The 20,423-nt window shown below is 44.0% G+C and overlaps 1 protein-coding gene across 7 annotated transcripts in view; it reads left to right on the top strand.

Annotated features, from left to right (window-relative positions):
• The window catches only part of KIZ (kizuna centrosomal protein), an 82,047-nt gene continuing 61,624 nt past the window's right edge, over positions 1-20,423 (top strand). For 4 of the 7 annotated variants that reach the window (XM_079983551.1, XM_079983552.1, XM_079983549.1 and 1 more), the window contains exons 1-2: positions 7-112; positions 19,684-19,746. In XM_079983551.1, the coding sequence (XP_079839677.1) occupies positions 21-112; positions 19,684-19,746 (155 nt within the window). In that variant the 5' untranslated portion in view covers positions 7-20. Of the gene's footprint in view, positions 113-4,246; positions 4,283-19,683; positions 19,747-20,423 lie in introns of all 7 variants that reach the window. The other 3 variants (XM_079983554.1, XM_079983555.1, XM_079983553.1) reach the window with 3 other exon arrangements.

Here is a 20,423-nt window from a genome sequence, read left to right as displayed (position 1 = left end):
CCCGCCCCCCCCCCCGCCCCATGGCCGGCAGCCTCCGTGGGACCCCCGGCCCTCCCGCCGCCGCCGCTTGCGGAGGGCAGCTCCGCCGCCTTCGGGAGAGTCTCCGGGACAGGTGAGCTCGCCCCCCCCGCCCTCGCCCCCGGGCTCCAGTCCGGAGCCGCCTTCCCGCTTCTGGGCGCCGGGGCGGCTGAGGGTCCCGGGCTCCGCGGAGGCGACGGGGCGGCTCCTGGCGGGGATGTTGGGGCCGAAGGGGCGGAGTTTGCGCGGGCGGAGCTCCCGACAGGATCGCTCGTGACCTTTCTGTTTAAATACTTCACTTCCTGGGCGCCGCCGGGCTTTATTTTAGCAGGAGGCCCGCCTGTCACGCCCCTCGGTGGGGCAATGAAATGGCTCAGCAACCGTTCTTTTAAATTACTTTCTTTTCACCCCAAGTGCTCCGAAAAATACAGTATGTCTAAATAGTTCTACAATTTCTACATTTAGTTAAGTATTTTTATTTATTGAGGGGGGGCAGGCAGCTGCCCCTCTGGCTATGCCAATACTTTATTTAAATATCAACTATTCAGATGTGTTTTCCTGTGCAATGTCACCGGGACAGCAGTCCGTGGCAGCTGCCACAAGAGGTACAGGCTTGCTTGGCCCACAGCTGCAGCAGGACAGAGTGTACAGAGGCTACAAAAGCGCTGGTGCCAGGCTATTTTGTGCCATAGGCAAAGCTAGCTACTTGCATGCACGCGTCCCCCCCCAATAAAATTGCTAGCTTCAGTTTTCAAAAACAGATGCTTTGTAGGAAAAACAAAAAGCCGCAAAACTTTAAACAACTCAGTTTCTTTTAAATGGCAAAACTAAGTAATGCAACTGTATTTTATCGCCTTTCTCAAATACAAAAGAAAGTGCTTGCATCCACAAATCATTTTCAATAAGTTTGCAGATTGCAATGTTAAAGTTTAAGTCTCTCAGAAGTTTCATTTCCTGGCACATCAACATCTCATTTTCTCTTTACAAGTTTTCCTTCAGGTCAAGTGCTAGTGCTTGGGCATGTGCAATTGACATAGTTGCCAAGCCCGCAACACTGTAAATTTTTTAAAGCTTGAGCTTCAAGAAACTGCGTTCAAAATATAAAATAAAAGTAAAATATTATCGGGAATCTGTAAGAATATACAATCTTATCTATAAGATTATCTATAAGATCATACAATTAGCAACAGCTAATTGTATGAAGGGGACGCAGGTGGCGCTGTGGGTTAAAGCCTCAGCGCCTAGGGCTTGCCGATCGAAAGGTCGGCGGTTCGAATCCCTGCGGCGGGGTGCGCTCCCGCTGCTCGGTCCCAGCGCCTGCCAACCTAGCAGTTCGAAAGCACCTCCGGGTGCAAGTAGATAAATAGGGACCGCTTACCAGCGGGAAGGTAAACGGCGTTTCCGTGTGCGGCTCTGGCTCGCCAGAGCAGCGATGTCACGCTGGCCACGTGACCCGGAAGTGTCTCCGGACAGCGCTGGCCCCTGGCCTCTTAAGTGAGATGGGCGCACAACCCCAGAGTCTGTCAAGACTGGCCCGTACGGGCAGGGGTACCTTTACCTTTACCTTTACCTAATTGTATGAATAGGGATATTGTATTAGGGATAGGGATACCTTTAATTGTATGAAACTGTGGCCCTCTGAGGTTTCTTCTGTAGGCAGCAGCCTGGTTGGCCTAATAATAGTGACCCTGGGTGTCTGCATATGCATTTCAATGTCCTGCTCCTGCTGCCCAAACAATCCTCCCTGGAAGCAGAAAACTTGCACATATATATATATATATATATATATATATGGCTGTCTTACAGTCTGGTGTGCAGGAGAGTTGTTGTTTTTTAAAACGTGTAGTGTTTTTTGTGTGTTTTCTGGAGTGCTCAAAAGCAGAAGCTCACCAGGTTAAGTCTTACACTTAATGGTTCTGCCATCTCATTCTGGGATGCATGTGCATGTGTTTACCTGAGTTATGGTGGCGAGGTCTTAGAGCTGTTCTATACATTATGCTGAATGAGATGGAATAAAGTGATAGACTTCTGGACTGAATCACTCCAGGTGTGAGAGTCATATTTTTGAATGCGCCACCATGTGAAAAAGTTTCCTACCAGTGTTAGAAACTCATGTATATGAGCTAGGCACCAAATGGCTCCTTAAACCAGGGTTATAGTTGCAAAAATGGAATACCTAGCTGCCATTTTGGGGCCAGACAGCTCGAAAGTTGTATTTTTCTATAAAACTTTTTGGTTCCTGAAATTCATTCTAATTGTGCAGATAGAATATAATGGATAGCATTCTACAGCATATTGCTGGTGTCTCCCCCCCTCTCTCTGCATGTATATCCCTGCCACCTTCCTTTTGTTTATTTTTCTGGACGAGCCTGGATGGCTGCCTCTGTTGCTGCAGCCTCTCAGGTTGCAGCTTATCTCCAGGATAAAACAACTTCAAAGAAGGGCCTGGTGGCAGGAGTCACATACCTAGTGGTGCTCTCCCTTTTGTTTGCCGGAACCTGCCCAGCTTTTGTGGAGCCCTGACGGGTGGCAACAGCCGAAGGAGGCAGGCACTGCCTGAGGCGGCGGATGTGTTGCGCTGGGTGTGCATGTGCTTCCATCACTCTTCTTGGAATTTAGCCGTCACCTGAAGGGCTTGCTCAACGTTTGTGGTCATGGCATGGAAAGCAAGGCAGATCCTTTTGCCGTGCCCTGTAAACCTGGCGGCAGGCTGAAGCAAGGCGCAGCCCCTGCCCCTCACAGCCCTCCCCTCACTCACCCTCGCCATTTCCCTCCCTCAGCATGCTTTCCCTCTTGCCCCAGAATGGAGCTTTTCCAAGCCAAGGACCATTACTTCTTGCAGCAAAGTGAGCAGGAGCTGTGATGCAGATGGCAGAGCCAGGCAGGCTGGGCAAGAAAGGAGTGCACTGCTGCCGCCACTACCCGAGTGGCTTCAGTCGCTCTGGCGGAGGGGGAGTAGCAACTCTGCTCAGATGAAAAGACTGGAGGTCAGCTGGTTGGTGCTGTGTGAGGGAGCTTTGAGTCAGGTTCATCCAGTCCCCACCCTCCCCAATGCCGCTGAGGTGGTCTGACCCCCTCGCTACAATAGTGAAGCTGGCTGAAGTGTAATTATTGAACTGGCATGATATTGGCACACGTGTTTAAAAATATAGTAATACAGTTTTTTCTTAACCATTTTGATGATGCCTGTTTGTAGGTCGTCAGATTCATGTCAATGAATGTTGAATATTAATAGCTAAGTGGATAGATACAGTTATGGAATATTGAGGTTCTTAATATCCTATTCTTAAATAATGCTCTTGTATTGAAGTTACTGACACTGTCTAACAGTAAAAACAGTGCAAGAAAATTCTGTTAAAGGGATGGTTTTAAACTTGCATCTAGACTTGGTTGCCAGTTTACCTGGAGCTTCCTTCTGAGTAGGCAAAAGATTTCTTCTGGTGCTGTAAATCTCCTGTTAAACATATTCCAAATTTCCATCAGCAACATCCAGGAGATGCCATACTCACCAGGATAAACTCCTCAGTGTACCTGGGTAATCTTATACCATCCAGCTACCGGTATATATTTTATGCCATCCATCCTGGGCACGTTCAATCTTACTCAAGTGGTTGCCTTGTTCCTACTTCCAGTGTGGTGTAGTGGTTAAGAGCGGTAGTCTCGTAATCTGGGGAACCGGGTTCGCGTCTCCGCTCCTCCACATGCACCTGCTGGGTGACCTTGGGCCAGTCACACTTCTTTGAAGTCTCTCAGCCCCACTCACCTCACAGAGCATTTGTTGTGGGGGAGGAAGGGAAAGAAGAATGTTAGCCGCTTTGAGACTCCTTAAAGGGAGTGAAAGGCGGGATATCAAATCCAAACTCTTCTTCTTCTTCTTCTTCTTCCATGCCCCTTCCTTTCCAAGGAAGACATTAGTGAGACTTGAACCACCCATATCCTTCCCTGTCTTTGGGGCTAAGCTCAGATTGACCCATTCACACATTCTATGGGCACGTGTCCAAACCTAGCTAGGTCTACCTCAAGGTGACTAGCAGTTAAGTGCATGGAGGATGAGCACTTGAGCGTATACATTACTGCATATGAAACTTACTTCATATAAGAGTACAGTATGTTTAAAAATTAATTAGAAAATAAGGGGGGGTCAGAAGAGATTCTCTTCATTCTGTCATTGCAGCAAATGGGAATATAGCAAATGCATATCAACTGTGACTGAATTTATTCTTAACAGGGTCAAACAGGCACCATGAATAGGGAGATAAAGCAGGTAGGTTACTCATAAGGAAAATTAAAATGCTTTCATTGAGCAATGTAATAATGTAATTTCTTGCCTATTACTGGGAGATGGAAATTCCACTCTTGAAGTAGGAGAGATCAACAATCAGGTTAAAAATTATGGGTCTCTGTATTCTTCACTTTGTGATTGACAGACTGATCCTACAGTCCTGCTGTGCTAGTCAGGGCTAATGTTTGTGGAATGTCATTGAGAGCTTATCAAGCAGGCCACACGCTGGCCACATCAAGCAGGCCACACGCTGGATTTGATCTTTGGCGCCGGTATAGATGTGATCATGTCTCCTTCGATGAAGGTGCCATGGTCTGATCACTACGCTCTGAAAGCCAGGATTGACTTTCCACCCCCACCCTGCTTAGGTGGCGAGCCGATTTGGGCTCGCCTGCAGAGGCTGATGGACCCTGATAGATTCCGTCAAGCCTTGCGGGACCTTGCTCCCCCTGGTGACTCATTGACTGAGCTTGTTGAGGGCTGGAATACCCAGCTCCTGGCAGCCATCGATGAGATCGCACCTAAGCGCCCTCTGCTACCCCGCAGAAACCGGGCTCCCTGGTTTACCGAGGAGCTTCGGAAAATGAAGCGGGACCTCAGACGGCTAGAGCGAGTATGGCGGGGTGCCCGTGACGGAGCCTCAAGAACATCTTATAGGGCTTTTATGAAAACCTATGAGATGGCAGTGAAGGCCGCTAAGAAGTCCTACTTCTCGGCCTCCATTGCATCCGCTAGCTCTCGCCCGGCGCAATTATTTAGTATAATTCGGTCTTTAACGTCCCTTGAAGGACAGCCAAATTTAAAAAACAATCTGACACACAGCTGTGAGGCATTTGCGAGCTTTTTTGCGGAGAAGGTCCTGTTGCTCCGCCATGACCTCCCTGCCAATTTGGATACAATAAAGGAACTGGAGGCCCCTCGACTGTCCTCGAGTCCAGTATTGGACCACTTTGACCGGATATCTCCAGCCGATGTGGACAGACTCCTCCGAGCTGGAAAGCCCACCACCTGTCCTCTTAACCCGTGCCCGTCATGGCTGATTAGAGCGTGTCCAGACGAGATGCGGGCCCCCCTGGGGGATATCATCAATTTGTCCCTTGGCACCGGGATATTCCCAGGGGAACTGAAGGAGGCAGTGGTGCGTCCGCTCTTAAAGAAAACATCATTAGATCCCTTAGATCTATCCAATTACCGCCCGGTCTCGAATCTTCCATTCCTGGGTAAGTTGATTGCTGAGAGCGGTTGCTGAACAGCTTGGTAGGTTTCTGGATGAAACATCTGCTCTGGATCCATTCCAGTCCGGCTTCCGTGCTGGTCATGGGACCGAGACGGCTCTGGTCGCCCTAACAGATGATCTCCGCAGGCAGCTGGATCGAGGCGGGTCGGGGCTGCTGATTCTTCTAGATCTGTCAGCAGCCTTCGACATGGTCAATCACGAACTCCTGGACCACCACCTTGCCGACGTGGGGATCCAGGGCACAGTCCTTCAATGGCTGCGCTCGTTTCTCTCTGGTCAGGGACAGAGGGTGGCGCTTGGGGGGGAATTGTCATCGCGCTACTCCTTGGTGTGTGGAGTGCCTCAGGGTGCGATTCTCTCCCCAATGCTTTTTAACATCTTTATGCGCCCCCTCGCCCAGCTTGTCCGGAGTTTTGGGCTGGGCTGCCATCAGTATGCTGATGACACCCAACTCTATCTGTTGATGGATGGCCATCCTGACTCGGGCCGAGACACACTGGCGAGATGTCTGGAAGCTGTGGCTGGATGGTTACGTGGGAGCCGGTTGAAGTTAAATCCTTCGAAGACAGAAGTCCTCTGGCTGGGGCGGGACGATATGGGATTGAGGGGGCAACTCCCATCTCTTGCGGGGGTGCAATTAGTGCCAGCACCGTCCGTTAAGAGTTTGGGTGTAATCTTCGATACCTCCCTCTCTATGGAGGCGCAGATTACAGCTATAACAAAGGTGGCATTTTTTCATCTCCGCCACGCTAAGCAGTTGGCCCCTTATCTCTCTCGCCCTGACCTAGCCACTGTGATCCATGCGACGGTCACCTCCAGACTGGATTATTGTAACTCGCTCTACGTGGGGCTGCCCTTGAGACTGACCCAGAAACTCCAGCGGGTGCAGAATGCTTATGGGGTCTTCGCTGCGAGATCACATTCATCCAGTACTATACCAGCTGCACTGGCTCCCGGTGGAGTACAGGATCAGGTTTAAGGTGCTGGTTTTAACCTTTAAAGCCCTATACGGCCTAGGACCCTCGTACCTACGGGACCGCCTCTCCTGGTATGCCCCACAGAGGAACCTACGGTCTGCAAATAAAAACATCCTGAAGGTCCCAGGCCACAGAGAGGTTAGGCTGGCCTCAACTAGAGCCAGGGCTTTCTCGGCTGCGGTTCCAATCTGGTGGAACGCTCTGTCACAAGAGACTAGGGCCCTGCGGGACCTGACATCTTTCCGCAGGGCCTGCAAGACAGAGTTGTTCCACCAGGCCTTTGGTCAGGGCGCAGCCTGACTCCCTCCTCTGGCAACCTGCACAGAATCTTGCTTAACGGTTGCCATTAATTTGATTTTAATTAATTTTTATAATGAAATGTTTTTAGAATGTTGGATTATTTGATTGTTTGATTGTTTGATTGTTGTTAGCCGCCCTGAGCCCGGCTTCGGCTGGGGAGGGCGGGATATAAATTAAAAATATTATTATTATTATTATTATTATTATTATTATTATTATTATTATTATTATTATTATTTTAAGGAAAATCTCATGAAAATGCAGTTCAGGTGGTATTTTACGCTGTCAAAGCTATCTAAGATATATAAAAATATCCTGAGCACATACTGGCGGTATGGAGATACAGAAGGAAATATGTACCACATGTGGTGGCTCTGTATAAAAATTAAAGAATTCTGGAATATCGTAAATGATGAACTGAAAAGAATGATGCAAGTATCTTTTCCAAAAAAGCCGGAGGCCTTCCTTCTAGGTATCTTAGATAAAGAAATACCAAAAGGGCTTAAGGAAATTTTTCTATATGGCACTGCGGCTGCAAGGACCCTGGTTGCAATGAATTGGAAGGGGGAAAGGGTTCCTTCCAAATCAGAGTGTTTAAACAAACTTCTAGAATATGTTGACATGTCACAGATGACAAGAGAGGCAATTCAAATCAATGCTTTATTCAGAAATGGGACATGTTTAAAAAATATTTACAGAACTATAATCAGGGTGTGGCAACTATGGCAGCATTTGAATGATCTCTGTAAACAATACAGTTTAAGTAAAATTAGAGAAAAAGATTAGTGAAAAAGATGTAAGGTGTATGATAAATTTGATTGAATTATGAAATCTACAAATGTTTTGCAGAAAAGGTAAACGCATTGGGTGTTGACAGGAAGTCATGTATAAAGATAAAAAATACAGAATAACAGAATAGAAGATGATTGCTATTTTGGCCTATTTAAAAGTTTTTACTGTTTTTTCTTGTGTTTTTTTTCTGTTCTTTTTTTCCCAAGTTGTAATGCACACTTTATTATTATTTTTTGAAAATCACTATTTTTTAAAAAGTAATATTTATTAAAATTTTACAAAATCAAAAATACATGCCCAGCAGCAGATGTGAAAAATACATCTGGACTACAGCATTATGATACAATATCCATGCATACATATATACATTTATTTAAATCAAATAGCAAAAAAGTTGTCCATAGACTCTCCATTTGAAAGGTAAAGTTTTAAAATGAATAATTTTTAAAACTTATTACCAATTGACAGTAATATTTACTAATAGATCATCTTACAGTTAACAAGAAAGCATACAAAGGTGGTATAAATGTGAAAGATGGAGATTTCAAGAATGTACACTTAATCACATAAATTGTAGTCCTGTTCATGTATTCTTAAATTTGTGCAAGGGCAGAGAGGCAATTGCAGGGTTCCTGATTGTGGGGAGCATTGCAGTTGCGTTCAGCCCAACTTGCTTACCCCACCCCGCCCCGCTCAGTCGCAGACCTTCCTGTTCAACATGTGGACCCTCTGTCCTGCTACAGACACAAATTAAGATTACTTGAATAGGGGCTGCCAGATCCATGTGTATCTAGAGAGTTCAAGGATAAAAAGATCTGTGGTATAAAGTTTTACATACAGTATATCCTTTATAAAGCTTCTTATCTAAGTGCCATTGTGAATGACTGCAAACCTGAACCCTTTGAGAATGCTGGAGGAGTCAGATTGCTATAATTGGCCACTGGAGAATGCCATAAGGTCAGAATGCTTTTGGCAATTTGGATTTTAGTCTATAGTGATGCCAATCTTGAGGGCTTTAACAGCAGTAGGCTTAGAAAACTATTGGCTTTGAAATTTTAGCTCTTGAACAGAGAGTCTTTGTACAACTTGCTTTTATTGTTTTGGTGATTTTGAAATATGTTATTAATGTTTTAAATATAGTTATATGGGTAACTTATAATATAGCCTTGACTTACTTTTTTTGTTTATTAGTTGCTGTTAGGGACAGTGTCTCTTTTTCCTGTTTGTGCTCAGTGGCAATACAACTTAGGTCATATTGACACCATACATTTAAAGCACATCGCTCCGCCCCCTACCCCCCCCCAAATCCTGAGCTACAATTCCCAGCATTCTTAACAACTTACAGTTCCCATGATTCTGCGGAACTATGTGCTTTAAAGGTGATTGGTTTGGTATGGTATGGTATGGTATGGTATGGATGTATGGTGTGGCCATGTATAGTGTGGCCATACACTCGTGGCCATGTATCTGAAATACTGCAGACTGGCTTCTAGTCAGTCTGACCGGCACCTTGACCAATCTGATAAATAAGCTGATATAACTGTTCAATCCATTCATGCCACAGGGTATGTTTCATCTTGCCCTGCCCCTTTCTGCCCAGCCACCCCACAACCCTCTTCATTTGTTGATTACCAGTATCTGCTAAGACGCCAGTTATCTTTGTCTTCTCACTGCTTCCAATTTATGCTTGGGGTGGAATAAAAAGAGAATAAGCTACTGGAATAGAAGGAGAGTAAGCTGTTGGTGTATGGTGTCGCTTGGATTGAGTCTCTCCCCGTGTTACTTAACATAAACATAAACGTGGAGAGGACAGTCAAGGTTTGAAGTATGCTGTGATCAATATGACAAGCTGCTCTTATACTTAGGAAACTTTTGGGGTTCTGAACCAGTGTCTGGAGATGATAGTAGGCTGGGAAGCTGAATCCACATGTGAGAGATATGTTCCTCCTCAGGTGGGAGGGGAACTCTGGAATTGAGATCCAGTTTTGGATGGAATTTCATTCCCCTTGAAAATCAGCTTTGTAGTTTAGGAGCTTTACATCTGAATGATAGGGTGGCTTTGTCCAGTTTAGATTGGAACACCGCTGGGCTAATTCTAAGGAAATCAGACCTGGCTATGGTAACACGTGGCTTAAGTTACAAGATTGGATTACAGTAATATGCTTTATTTCTTTACTCATTCATCTTTTTATGCTGCATAACCGTATAAATATATCTGGTATAGAAAATGTGAAACTAATACAAAATAAAACAAATAAATACAGAAAACATACTCCATTTATGTTTGCATAAATCCAGAGGAGTAATATATGGGCCAGCTTCAAGAGAAGTCTTAAAGATAAAGGGACCCCTTGCGGACGACTCTGGGGTTGCGGCACTCATCTCGCTTTATTGGCTGAGGGAGCTGGCGTACAGCTTCCGGGTCATGTGGCCAGCAGGACTAAGCCGCTTCTGGCGAACCAGAGCAGCGCACGGAAACACCCTTTACCTTCCCGCCAGAGTGATACCTCTTTATCTACTTGCACTTTGACATGCTTTTGAACTGCTAGGTGGGCAGCGGGTCGAACCGCAGACCTTCTGATCGGCAAGTCCTAGGCTCTGTGGTTTAACCCACAGTGCCACCCGCTGGTGCCTAAAACCCATTACAGGTGGTGCCAGCCTAATCTTAGTGAACAAAGAGTTGTATATATGGAGCTACCTTTTGAAGTATCTTCAGAAGCTACAGTTGGCCCAGAATGTACAGATGTGAGTTTTCAGGAAAAAGGTCCTGTACAAATTAGGCTAATTTGTGATGAAAAACTTTCAGTTTCCATTGGAACGTTTTCTGAAGCCTGGAGATTGATCTGATTTAGCATGTTTATTTTGCTGTTTTTTAAAAAAATACCCAGGAAACTTTTGACATGCCATTAAATATTTCTACATACCGTCATACAAAAAACATTTAAGCATTTTCATAATACAATACAAGAAACAAACTAAATGAAAAGAAAGAAAGAGGGGGGAAATGAAAAGTCCCCTCTCCAAGGTAGACCTTAACCCTTGTCTCACACAGGAGGAGATAGACCTTGCCCAGCTCTCACCTAGGAGCTTCCTTTTCTTCTCCGAGTCTCCCGCTCTGGGAGCTCTTCCTTTTGTGCCTTTCATGCAGGGTACTTCAGGCAGCCATTGTCTTCATGTGTGTATAATCCCAACACTGACCCAGAGTAGGGGACACCCCACACCCCCCAATAAAAAAAGGAAAGAAAGGAAAAAAGAAAGAGAATAGGGAAGATAAAAGAATGAAAGAGAAAAAGAAAGAGAAATAAAAAGGATTCTCCGTCTGTCAGCTTTATATAAAAAGATTATTCAGTTTTTACTCTAGGATGACACCGAGTTTCCTCCTGCTAACCGATATTTTCCCAATTTTCAGACCCAGATGTCTCAATTTCATTCATTTTCCACACAAAAAGTAGAAAGGGGGTTCTCCAATTATGTCAACAATAAACTTTCTACAGCAGAAGTAGCTGAGATACATTCCAGGCATCGTGATATATCAGCATATCCGCGGTATTTAGCTGCTGGTATATCACAATGTTGAGAACAAGGTTTCGTCCAGCCCTATTATTTACATCTACCATCTTTCTTCCTGCCTTCAGTGGCTTCCTTATGATGCAGTCAAGCACAGCGGAATGATGAGGAATACGTGCTCATACTCTATATTGCTTTATTTACATTTCAAAGCTGGTAGATTACAGAAAAACATCTTGCCTCTGCCGGAGCAGAAAATGCATCCTCTCTCCTCTGAAGCACAGAGAGAATCACCCTGTGAGAACAGTGAAAAACAGGAAACCAGTGTACGTCACATCCAGTCTCCCTTTCCCGTGAGAAAACACAACAGCAATGCTGTCTGTGGAATGTAAACATTGTCTTGTGACAAGCCTTTCGCTGCACAGTGAAGAGAGCAGAAACCAACATCCTCCCCCTTTCTGTGAACATCACTGGGCAGCGTGTTCGTACAATATCAGTACAAACCCAACTTCTGCACATAGGTACAGTGTTGATCCCTTGATACAATCTTGGACAATACATCAGCAGGAATTTCATTACCTGGCATATAGGACACCGTTACGAGTCCCTTCTGAATACGTTCCCTAGCATGTTGCAACTTCAATTGCAAGTGCTTTGTGCTTTGCTTACAACCTTCAGAATTCAGCAAAGCCAAACATGCTTTGTTGTCCTGGTAAACCTGGATTGGACATTTGACAGGAATTTTCATGTCTTTGCACAATTGTAACAACCATTCACAATCCTTAAGTGAATAAGACAGTGCATCCAGTTCAGCTTCACAAGTACTTAAGCTAACTGTTGTTTGCTTCTTGCATGACCAAGCAAATAGACCCTGATTGTACATATAGCAAACTCCAGACGTGCTTTTCCTGTCTGTAGTGTCACTTCCAAAACTTGCATCTGCAAATATCTCAAGACCACCAGACTTCTGATTGTTAAATCTCAGTCTGTAATGCATAGTGCCTTTCAAATAGCGCGCTATGCGTTTCAGAGCTTTCCAATCCTTAACAGTAGGATTGTTGACTTGTCTGCTTAGCAAATTACAGCTAACAGCAATGTCTGGTCTTGAACATCTGGCAATGAAGTTTAGCTTGCCTAGCACACTTCTGTACAGTGTAGTGTCAGAAAATGCTTCTTCAGTGTCATCTACCTGATAACCTGTTGTCATCGGTGTGTCTACAGGGTTAGCATCCATCAGGTTTAGTTTGCCTAAAACATCAGCAATTTTCCGTGACTGGTGTACTAGAATGTTACCATCTTGATCTCTTTCTATTTCCAGAGATAGGTAGTTGTTTACCTCTCCAAGATCTTTCATGTCAAAGTGTTCTTTCAGTTGAGCTAGGGCGTTATTGTACATTGTGACATCTTTCCAAAAGAATAATAAATCATCAACATAAAACAAACAATACAGTTTCTTTTGCCCCTCCTCTTTGACAAATACACAAGGATCAGCTTTCCCTTGCTGAAAACCTAGAGAAAACAATACTTCAGTGAGTTTTGTGTGCCAACACCGTGCACTTTGTTTGAGACCATAAAGGGACTTTTTCAGAGCACAAACAAATCCCTGTTTTACCTGTACGCCATCAGGTGGAAGCATATAAAGTGATTCATCTAGAGATCCGTACAGAAAAGCTGTATTCACATCGTGGTGACTAATGTGTAAATTCTCCTCGGCAGCTAGCTTGAGCATAAGCCTAATGCTCTCATACCTCACTGTGGGTGAGTAGGTCTCGTGATAGTCTTCACCTGGTACCTGTGCAAAACCTCTGGCTACCAATCTGGCTTTGTGTCTGACTATCTTGCCATTTTGATCAGTCTTCGCTTTGAAGACCCATTTGCTTCCAAGCAGTTTCATTCCTGGAACTACTGGAACAAGTTCCCATGTTTTGTTCCTTTCCAAGGAATCAAGCTCAGCCTTCATGGCATTTAACCATGGCTCAGCTTCCTTTGAATCCAAATCCTGGATTTCTTGGAAATTTGAAGGTTCAAATACCTTCTTGGAGCTTTTAACAGCTATCTTGGCAAACTCATCAGCAAATTTCTTTGGAGGTCTACCTTTTGTGGCTCTTTGTGACCTGCGAATTAGCCTTAGGTCTTCAACACTCTCCTCTTCCTTCTTAGGAGAAAAGCGACCTATTGTGAACAATGGTTCCTCCAATTCTTGATCAGAGCTTTCAGAGGGTCGCATAGAGGCTTTCGCACTCTTGAAATCCTCTGAATCACCCGATTCAGTTTCAGACTCAGAATCAGAACTTTCATCAGTGGGTGTGGGTTGCTGTGGCTGCTTTTGACTATCCTCAGTCTCATCACTGTCATCAGGGTAACATTGGAAAACTCCCATATTCTCCCCCCACTTGGCATTGTACTCAACACTTCTTGTGAGCTTAATTGTCTTAGAGTCAGTCATCCTTATTCTGTAAGAACCTTTCTCATAACCTAGAAAGATACCATGCAAACCACGCTTGTCTAACTTGGAGCTTTGTGGTGAATGAACCCACATGTCAGAACCAAAAATTTTCATGTGTTTGATGTATGGCTTCTTGCCAAACATCTTCTCATAGGGGGTACAACCAATCGATGAAGATAACCTGCGATTATAACTGTAAGTGAAACATGAGAGAGCTTCGGCCCAATAACTCTCTGGAAGATTTGCATCATGTAGCAAGGTTTTTAACCCTTGAAGCAATGTTTGACTTGCCCTCTCGCAAAGTCCATTCTGCCATGGAGAGCGAGGACTAGACAAATCGTGTTGAATTCCTTTCTCAGTCAGAAAAGCTTCAAACTGCTGAGAAGTGAATTCCCCCCCGCGATCACTGAAAAGAGTCTTTACCTTCTTACCATGCACATTTTCCAACCAAGCACAGAATTCCTTGAACCTAGGAAAAGCCTCTGATTTCTGCTTGAGATTGTACACATAAATATACCTGGAAAATGCATCAATGAGAACCATGAAGTACCTATTTCCACCTAAAGAGGGCGCTAGTGGTCCAACCAAATCAGCATGAACAATTTGGTATGGTTCTGTAGCTTGCCTACTAGACACCTTACCTTTCGCAGCCATTTTCACCTTGTTTGCTGCGCATGCCTTGCATTTCATGTGGTACCTGCAGGGTTTAATAGTCATACCTTCAACCAAGGCAGGCATTTTAGATACTGCCTCAAAATTCAAATGACCAAATTTTCGGTGAAAATCATGAATACATTCTGCATGTAAACTTTTGTTAGAACCTGCAATGCAACAAGTGTCATCCTGCACAACATCATCATAATACAAAACATATAAACGATCAACATATTCAGCATACAATACATAATCATTTTTCTTTGTGATGATGCACCTTTTGTTCTTAAAGGAAACGTCAATGTTCCGCTCATTCATCTGTCCAACGCTGAGCAGATTATGTTTAGCATCTGGTACATAAAGTACATTCTGTATCGATAAGTCCAAACTGTGAAGAACAACAGTTCCGTAGCCTTTACTGGGAATTGTGTGGTCATCCGCCTGGTGAATCGCACCTTCCTGCGGTGTAAAAGACATGAACAGTCGCTTATCGTTGCACATGTGATGCGTTGCCGCTGAATCAACAACGAAGAAAGATCTAGACGTCTTCTGGACCTCTGCAACTTTTGGAGTGAAGCGTGAGACCATTGCCTTGTGCTGTGTTGTCCTGGACACTGGACCTCTGCCTTTGCCTCGGCCTTTTCCACGCGATGAGCTTCCGCTGCGCTGCTCTGTCTTGGCCCTGGGATATCTGCATTCCCTCTTCATATGGCCTAGACGTCCACAGGAGTAGCATTTCACTGCCTTCAAAGCTTTGGCGCCATCTGGTGGTTCCACTGCACTCTGGGATGACGTCTGTGAAGACTCCCCCTTACCCATGCAGCCAGCACCCCGGCGATCTGCTTCATTCTGAATCACGGCAGTAATATAATCCACTGTCAGCTGAGCGGTAGGCTGTACAGCAATCTGAGTCGCAACAGACTCCCAACCTGAACCCAAAGATTGTAGTATCATGAAGGAATACACAGCCTCTGGAAAGTTGAGTCCTCTCTGTTGCAGCTCATGTCTCAGATTCTGCATCTCCATCAGATGTGTACGCACATCTCCACCTTCAGCAAGAGCCATATTATGCAGCTTGTTAAAATAAAACATAGTAGATCCAGCTTCTGTCCTCAAGTGAGCCTCTCTCAAAGCGTCCCAAATTTCTCTGGCTGAGGTCTTATCACGCAATAGACAGAGCTCTTCTGGGGATACTATCAATGTAAGAGTTCCCCTTGCTTTGGAATCTTTAGCCTTCCATGCATCTGTAATTGGAGCTGGGGGGGTGTCTGTAATAACTTCAAACAGACCCTCTTTCTGCAGAATAGCCTCTGCATAGAGAACCCAGTCCGCATAGTTCTTCTTATTGAGCTTAGGAATCCCACAAGCATCCTGAAGGGCCATCATGACTCTGGCATTAGCCTTCTGCATCATCTCTGCTGCATTAAATCAAGCTGCTTTATACAAGCTGCGTCTCTGCTGCTTCAAGCCTCATTCCAAAGGCAAGTTCAAAAGTGCTTTCCCTCTGCTGCCTTAAATAGTGCTGCGTCACTATTCTCTGCAGCTGCTTCAGCCCAAAAGCACTTTTAAAAGTTACTTTCGATTTCCCCAGCATAGCCGCTGCCTGTGCCCGGCAAATGGCCATAAAAGTTCAAATTCCAGCCATAAAGCCATTAATTAGATGCTGGCAGGCTGCCCGGAGCAGTAGCACATACCTCATCAATCATCTTGACGCGCAGAGATAGCGTCCGATCCGTCCCTCTGCATTCCGATCCTTTTGCCGGCACTCCGATTCTTTGCTCCTTTGCCAGGAGCCCGATTCGACTTCTTGGCGTTTTTCTGGGCCCATAACCAAAAATGTTGATTTATAGCAGTGTCCAGTGCACAGCGGAATGATGAGGAATACGTGCTCATACTCTATATTGCTTTATTTACATTTCAAAGCTGGTAGATTACAGAAAAACATCTTGCCTCTGCCGGAGCAGAAAATGCATCCTCTCTCCTCTGAAGCACAGAGAGAATCACCCTGTGAGAACAGTGAAAAACAGGAAACCAGTGTACGTCACATCCAGTCTCCCTTTCCCGTGAGAAAACACAACAGCAATGCTGTCTGTGGAATGTAAACATTGTCTTGTGACAAGCCTTTCGCTGCACAGTGAAGAGAGCAGAAACCAACAGTTATTGGTGTCTTCCCCACCGCCCACCAATGAGACATGATTGTGACTTGAATAGTAACTATGGGAACAATCCTAAGCATGGGAAGCCTAAATCTGTGCCAACTTAAAATTGTCAATGCTTCTTATCTCAAAGCAGGGACTCAAGTAACATTCACACACTTCCCTCGATTCCATGGATATGGTACATTGCCTCTACAAGCAAAGCCAAATGGCTCTGTTACAGAAGAACAAGCAACTGTTCCTCAGGATTAGGATCTAGCATAATTCTACTCTGCCCACTCCCGCCCTTGCCACTCCTGCAGAATGCCCACTTTTCAGAGCTTATGGTGATGCAAGTTCCCTGGTCTCGGCTCAGCCCGCTGAACCCTAGCTGAAGACTTTCCTCTGCGTAGCTCATCTGAGCTGGAGATCTGCCACATCCTAACTCGTTTATCCCATCAGATCTGGGGTTAGGATTGCACCCTACATATTTTATATAATCCTAATATATAATCCTAATCCTATACATATATGATGATATATAAACACTTCCACCTTCCCTGATCATAAAAGAAATGAGACTATTCCAGAGTCCTTGTGTGCTGCAAGTAAAATCAAAACTGATCACTATTTTAGTTTCGTTTGTGCTTTCACTTGCAGTCTGAGACTATATAAGAATTTTAGCTTTGGTTTTTGTTTGACCTGCACAGTCAATGAGGAATACCGTAAGTTGACTTTTGGTTTGGATTTATTTTAGAATTTATAAATACTGTTTCTCTAAATACGTTCATGTACATTATATAATCATTCCTGAGGAATGGTTGTAATGTTATGGAATTGTCATGTTTAACATACCCTTTTAAATATAGATAAATGAGTTAAATAGTGACTATCCTCTGGGAGTTTTCTTCCCTTGGCCTCAGAAATGGAGAAGAGAATGTTAACATGTCATTTCTTCCTCCTGCTCAGTCTTATCTCCCAGCATAGGGACCTAAGCTGCCTCCTTAGCATCCTGCCCACACTTGCCATATATAATGCTGCAACTACAGTGGTGCCCCGCAAGACGAATGCCTCGCAAGACGAAAAACCCGCTAGACGAAAGGGTTTTCCATTTTTCGAGGCGCTTCGCAAGACGAATTTCCCTATGGGCTTGCTTCGCAAGACGTTTTCGTCTTGCGAAGCAAGCCCATAGGGAAATTCGAGTCTTACGAGTTTTCCCCCTTCCCCCCCTTTTTCTAAGCCGCTAATAGCGCTAATCCGCTAAGCCGCTAATAGGGATGCTTCGCAAGACGAAAAAACTGCTAGACGAAGAGACTCGCGGAACGGATTATTTTCGTCTTGCGAGGCACCACTGTAGTACAATCTCATGAGAGTTTCTTGGCTTCTCATGAGAGAAGATGGGTTTGCATCCCAGCTGCCATGGCAACATGACTGCATGATCCCAGATACCTAAGAATGGGAGATATGAAACTGGGTGGTAGGTTTTTTTAAAATTAATCTTCCCGTCCTTTCTTTTTGTTCTCCCTAGCTGTTGAACGTGCAAAAAGCCACATCACTGAAGTTCCCATTATCAGAGCCCTCACTATGTGCTCATAGCACACTAGATATGGGAGCAGAGATTTGTAGCTCTATGTTGTGTGCCTTTGTATTGCATTTATGTTCCATGGGTGGTTTTATAACCTTGTGGTGTGCTGTGATTGGCTGCAGGGTTTGTTGAAATCCTACCTTTTGTAGCTATGGTGGCAAAGAGGAAGAGTGGGAGGTAATTCAGGACTATGCATTTACTCTAATGAGAATACTTAAACTTATGTCATCTCTTTTGCAGGTATAACATTGCACCTGTGTTGGGAGGGGACAGCAGGATCACTGATTGAACTAGGATTCTAGCATTGCCCTGTTTATCCCTAATGATGCTCCAAACTCTCCCTAGTTTTCCTCTTTTGCTGGCTGTCTTGATGATATAAAAGTTATCTTTACCAGTGGCTTCTAATTGGGGCAAGGGTAGGTCTAGTATTTTTCCACTAACATAACGTTATAGTTTGCCAATGCAGGGTTTTTTTGGAGTGATGCTGTTCCTACATATTGGATATAATTTATGGGCAGAATTGCTCTAATAGATTACCGTATGATTTCTTTGAGATGTTTGGGGAAGGGTCACCTTTAAATATGCTGACAACACCACTGGTTGAATATATCGAAGAAAATACATCCATATAAAAGATCAAAGAAGCAATTGAACCAATTGCTTCACAGAAACCTTCAAGGGAGGTAGATTTTTCAGGCTTATAGAAAGCAGTGTTCTACAAGGTTGTCAGGAATCTATTAGTTCCAATCTTCACATCTAAGAACAGTGAAATACTTGTTTAAAAGTGTTTGTCCTAAGATAAGTGTTGAGGTGGGTTTTATTTGATAAGTGTATATTTACTGCTATTAACCATGATAGCAGATGGGGAGACACCCTCAACATCTTTTTAATTTATTTCTTAGTATTTCTAATGTTGTCATATTTACATTCTACTTTTCTGAAGCCCAAAGGAGATTACAGTTAAAAACAGCATTAACATGAATGAACCCAGATTTACCACCAAGTGTACCGTTGTTGTTGTTAACATTTATTTATATCCTACTTCTCCTCCAAGGAGGTCAAGGTGGACTACACACTTCTCTCCCCTCCTAATTTCATCCTCACAACAACCCCGTCAGGGAAGCTAGGCTGAGAGATGGTGACTGGCCCAAAGTGAGCCTTTGTGGCTAGGTGGGGCATTGAACCTTGGTCTCCCAGGTTCTAGTCAAGCACTTTTACCACTATGCCACATCGTTAGTGAGCCACAGCCAGTATCTACTTGCAGTGTGTTAATGATATTTTGTAAGAGGAGGAGAATAGGATGGAGGCTCTGCTAGAATCCTATGTGTGGGACATGCATGGGAAGCCAGTTGTCTTAGCCATGTAGGAGGGAGTACTTTAACCATATGTCTGTTTCTGCATCCTTGTAAGCAGTAGATGATGTTATTCCTCCTACCATGTGGCCAAATGTTACAAATGACTGATTTCCTACATCATTTCAAGGTGTGCTTTCCAAGAGTTAGTAATCCTGTATCTACCTCCAGAAGAGGCAAGTTGTTCCGGTGATAGCTGCTACTTCAGATAGATTAGGATCAAAGCAGTTTGATTAATAATGAAAATGATTCTTGATGGCTTGGAATTCACAGTGAAAAAATAATGTTCCTTGGGTGTCTAGCTCTTCTGAAACCTGTAAAATATCTTCCTTTTCTTTACTCCAAAGTGATTTGTCGTGTACCATTTGTACAATAACTTCATCACTCTGTACTTTTAGTGAAACCAAGAGGTTGGAGTTGGAAAGAAAAATGCTTGAATACACCACATGTGATACCCGCACGTAAGTCTGCTTAAGCAGATTTTGCATTGTTTTATTTTTTTATTGATAATTTACTTTAATGGATCTGTGACTACACAGTATTGACACAATATCGTGCCTCTGCTGAGGGAGCTGCACTGGCTGCCAGTATACTACCAGGCCCATTCAAGATTGTGCTTTTAGTATTTAAAATCAGCTTGGGACCAGGTTCCCTCTTTCCCCCATATATCTCTGCCTGGCAACTGCACTCTTCAGATGGAGCTCTGCTGAGAGTACCACATGACCAGATGTGCATTTAGTTTGTACCAGAAACCAGAGTTTTAGTGTTGTAGCTCTAGCCCTCTGTATTCGGTTACCAACTGAAATAAGGCATGCACATAGCTTCATGATGTCTGGGTGGGTACCTAAGATGTTTTTGTTTAAGCAAGCTTTTCCTGAAGTGTGACTCAGTCATTTATCGAATATTAATTGTATGTCTGTAGAAATGGTTTTATTGCTTTTAGAGCTTGTATTTTTTTTCAATTTCTTATGACTTCAGCTTGTGAAGTGGTTTATACAAGTAAAACTTGGTTGATTCACAACTAATTCTTCTAATTACAATTTTTGGAAATTCTAATTTATTATAATTTTATATCTGAAAAAACTTTATAATTGGTTAAAATTAATATTCACATAACAATGCTGATTGTTCAGGGAAT

The sequence above is a fragment of the Podarcis cretensis genome (assembly GCF_951804945.1).
Source record: "Podarcis cretensis genome assembly, chromosome: 7".
Lineage (NCBI taxonomy): Eukaryota > Metazoa > Chordata > Lepidosauria > Squamata > Lacertidae > Podarcis > Podarcis cretensis.
Note: the sequence above shows the minus strand (reverse complement) of the source record. Positions and strands in the feature narration are given on the sequence as shown.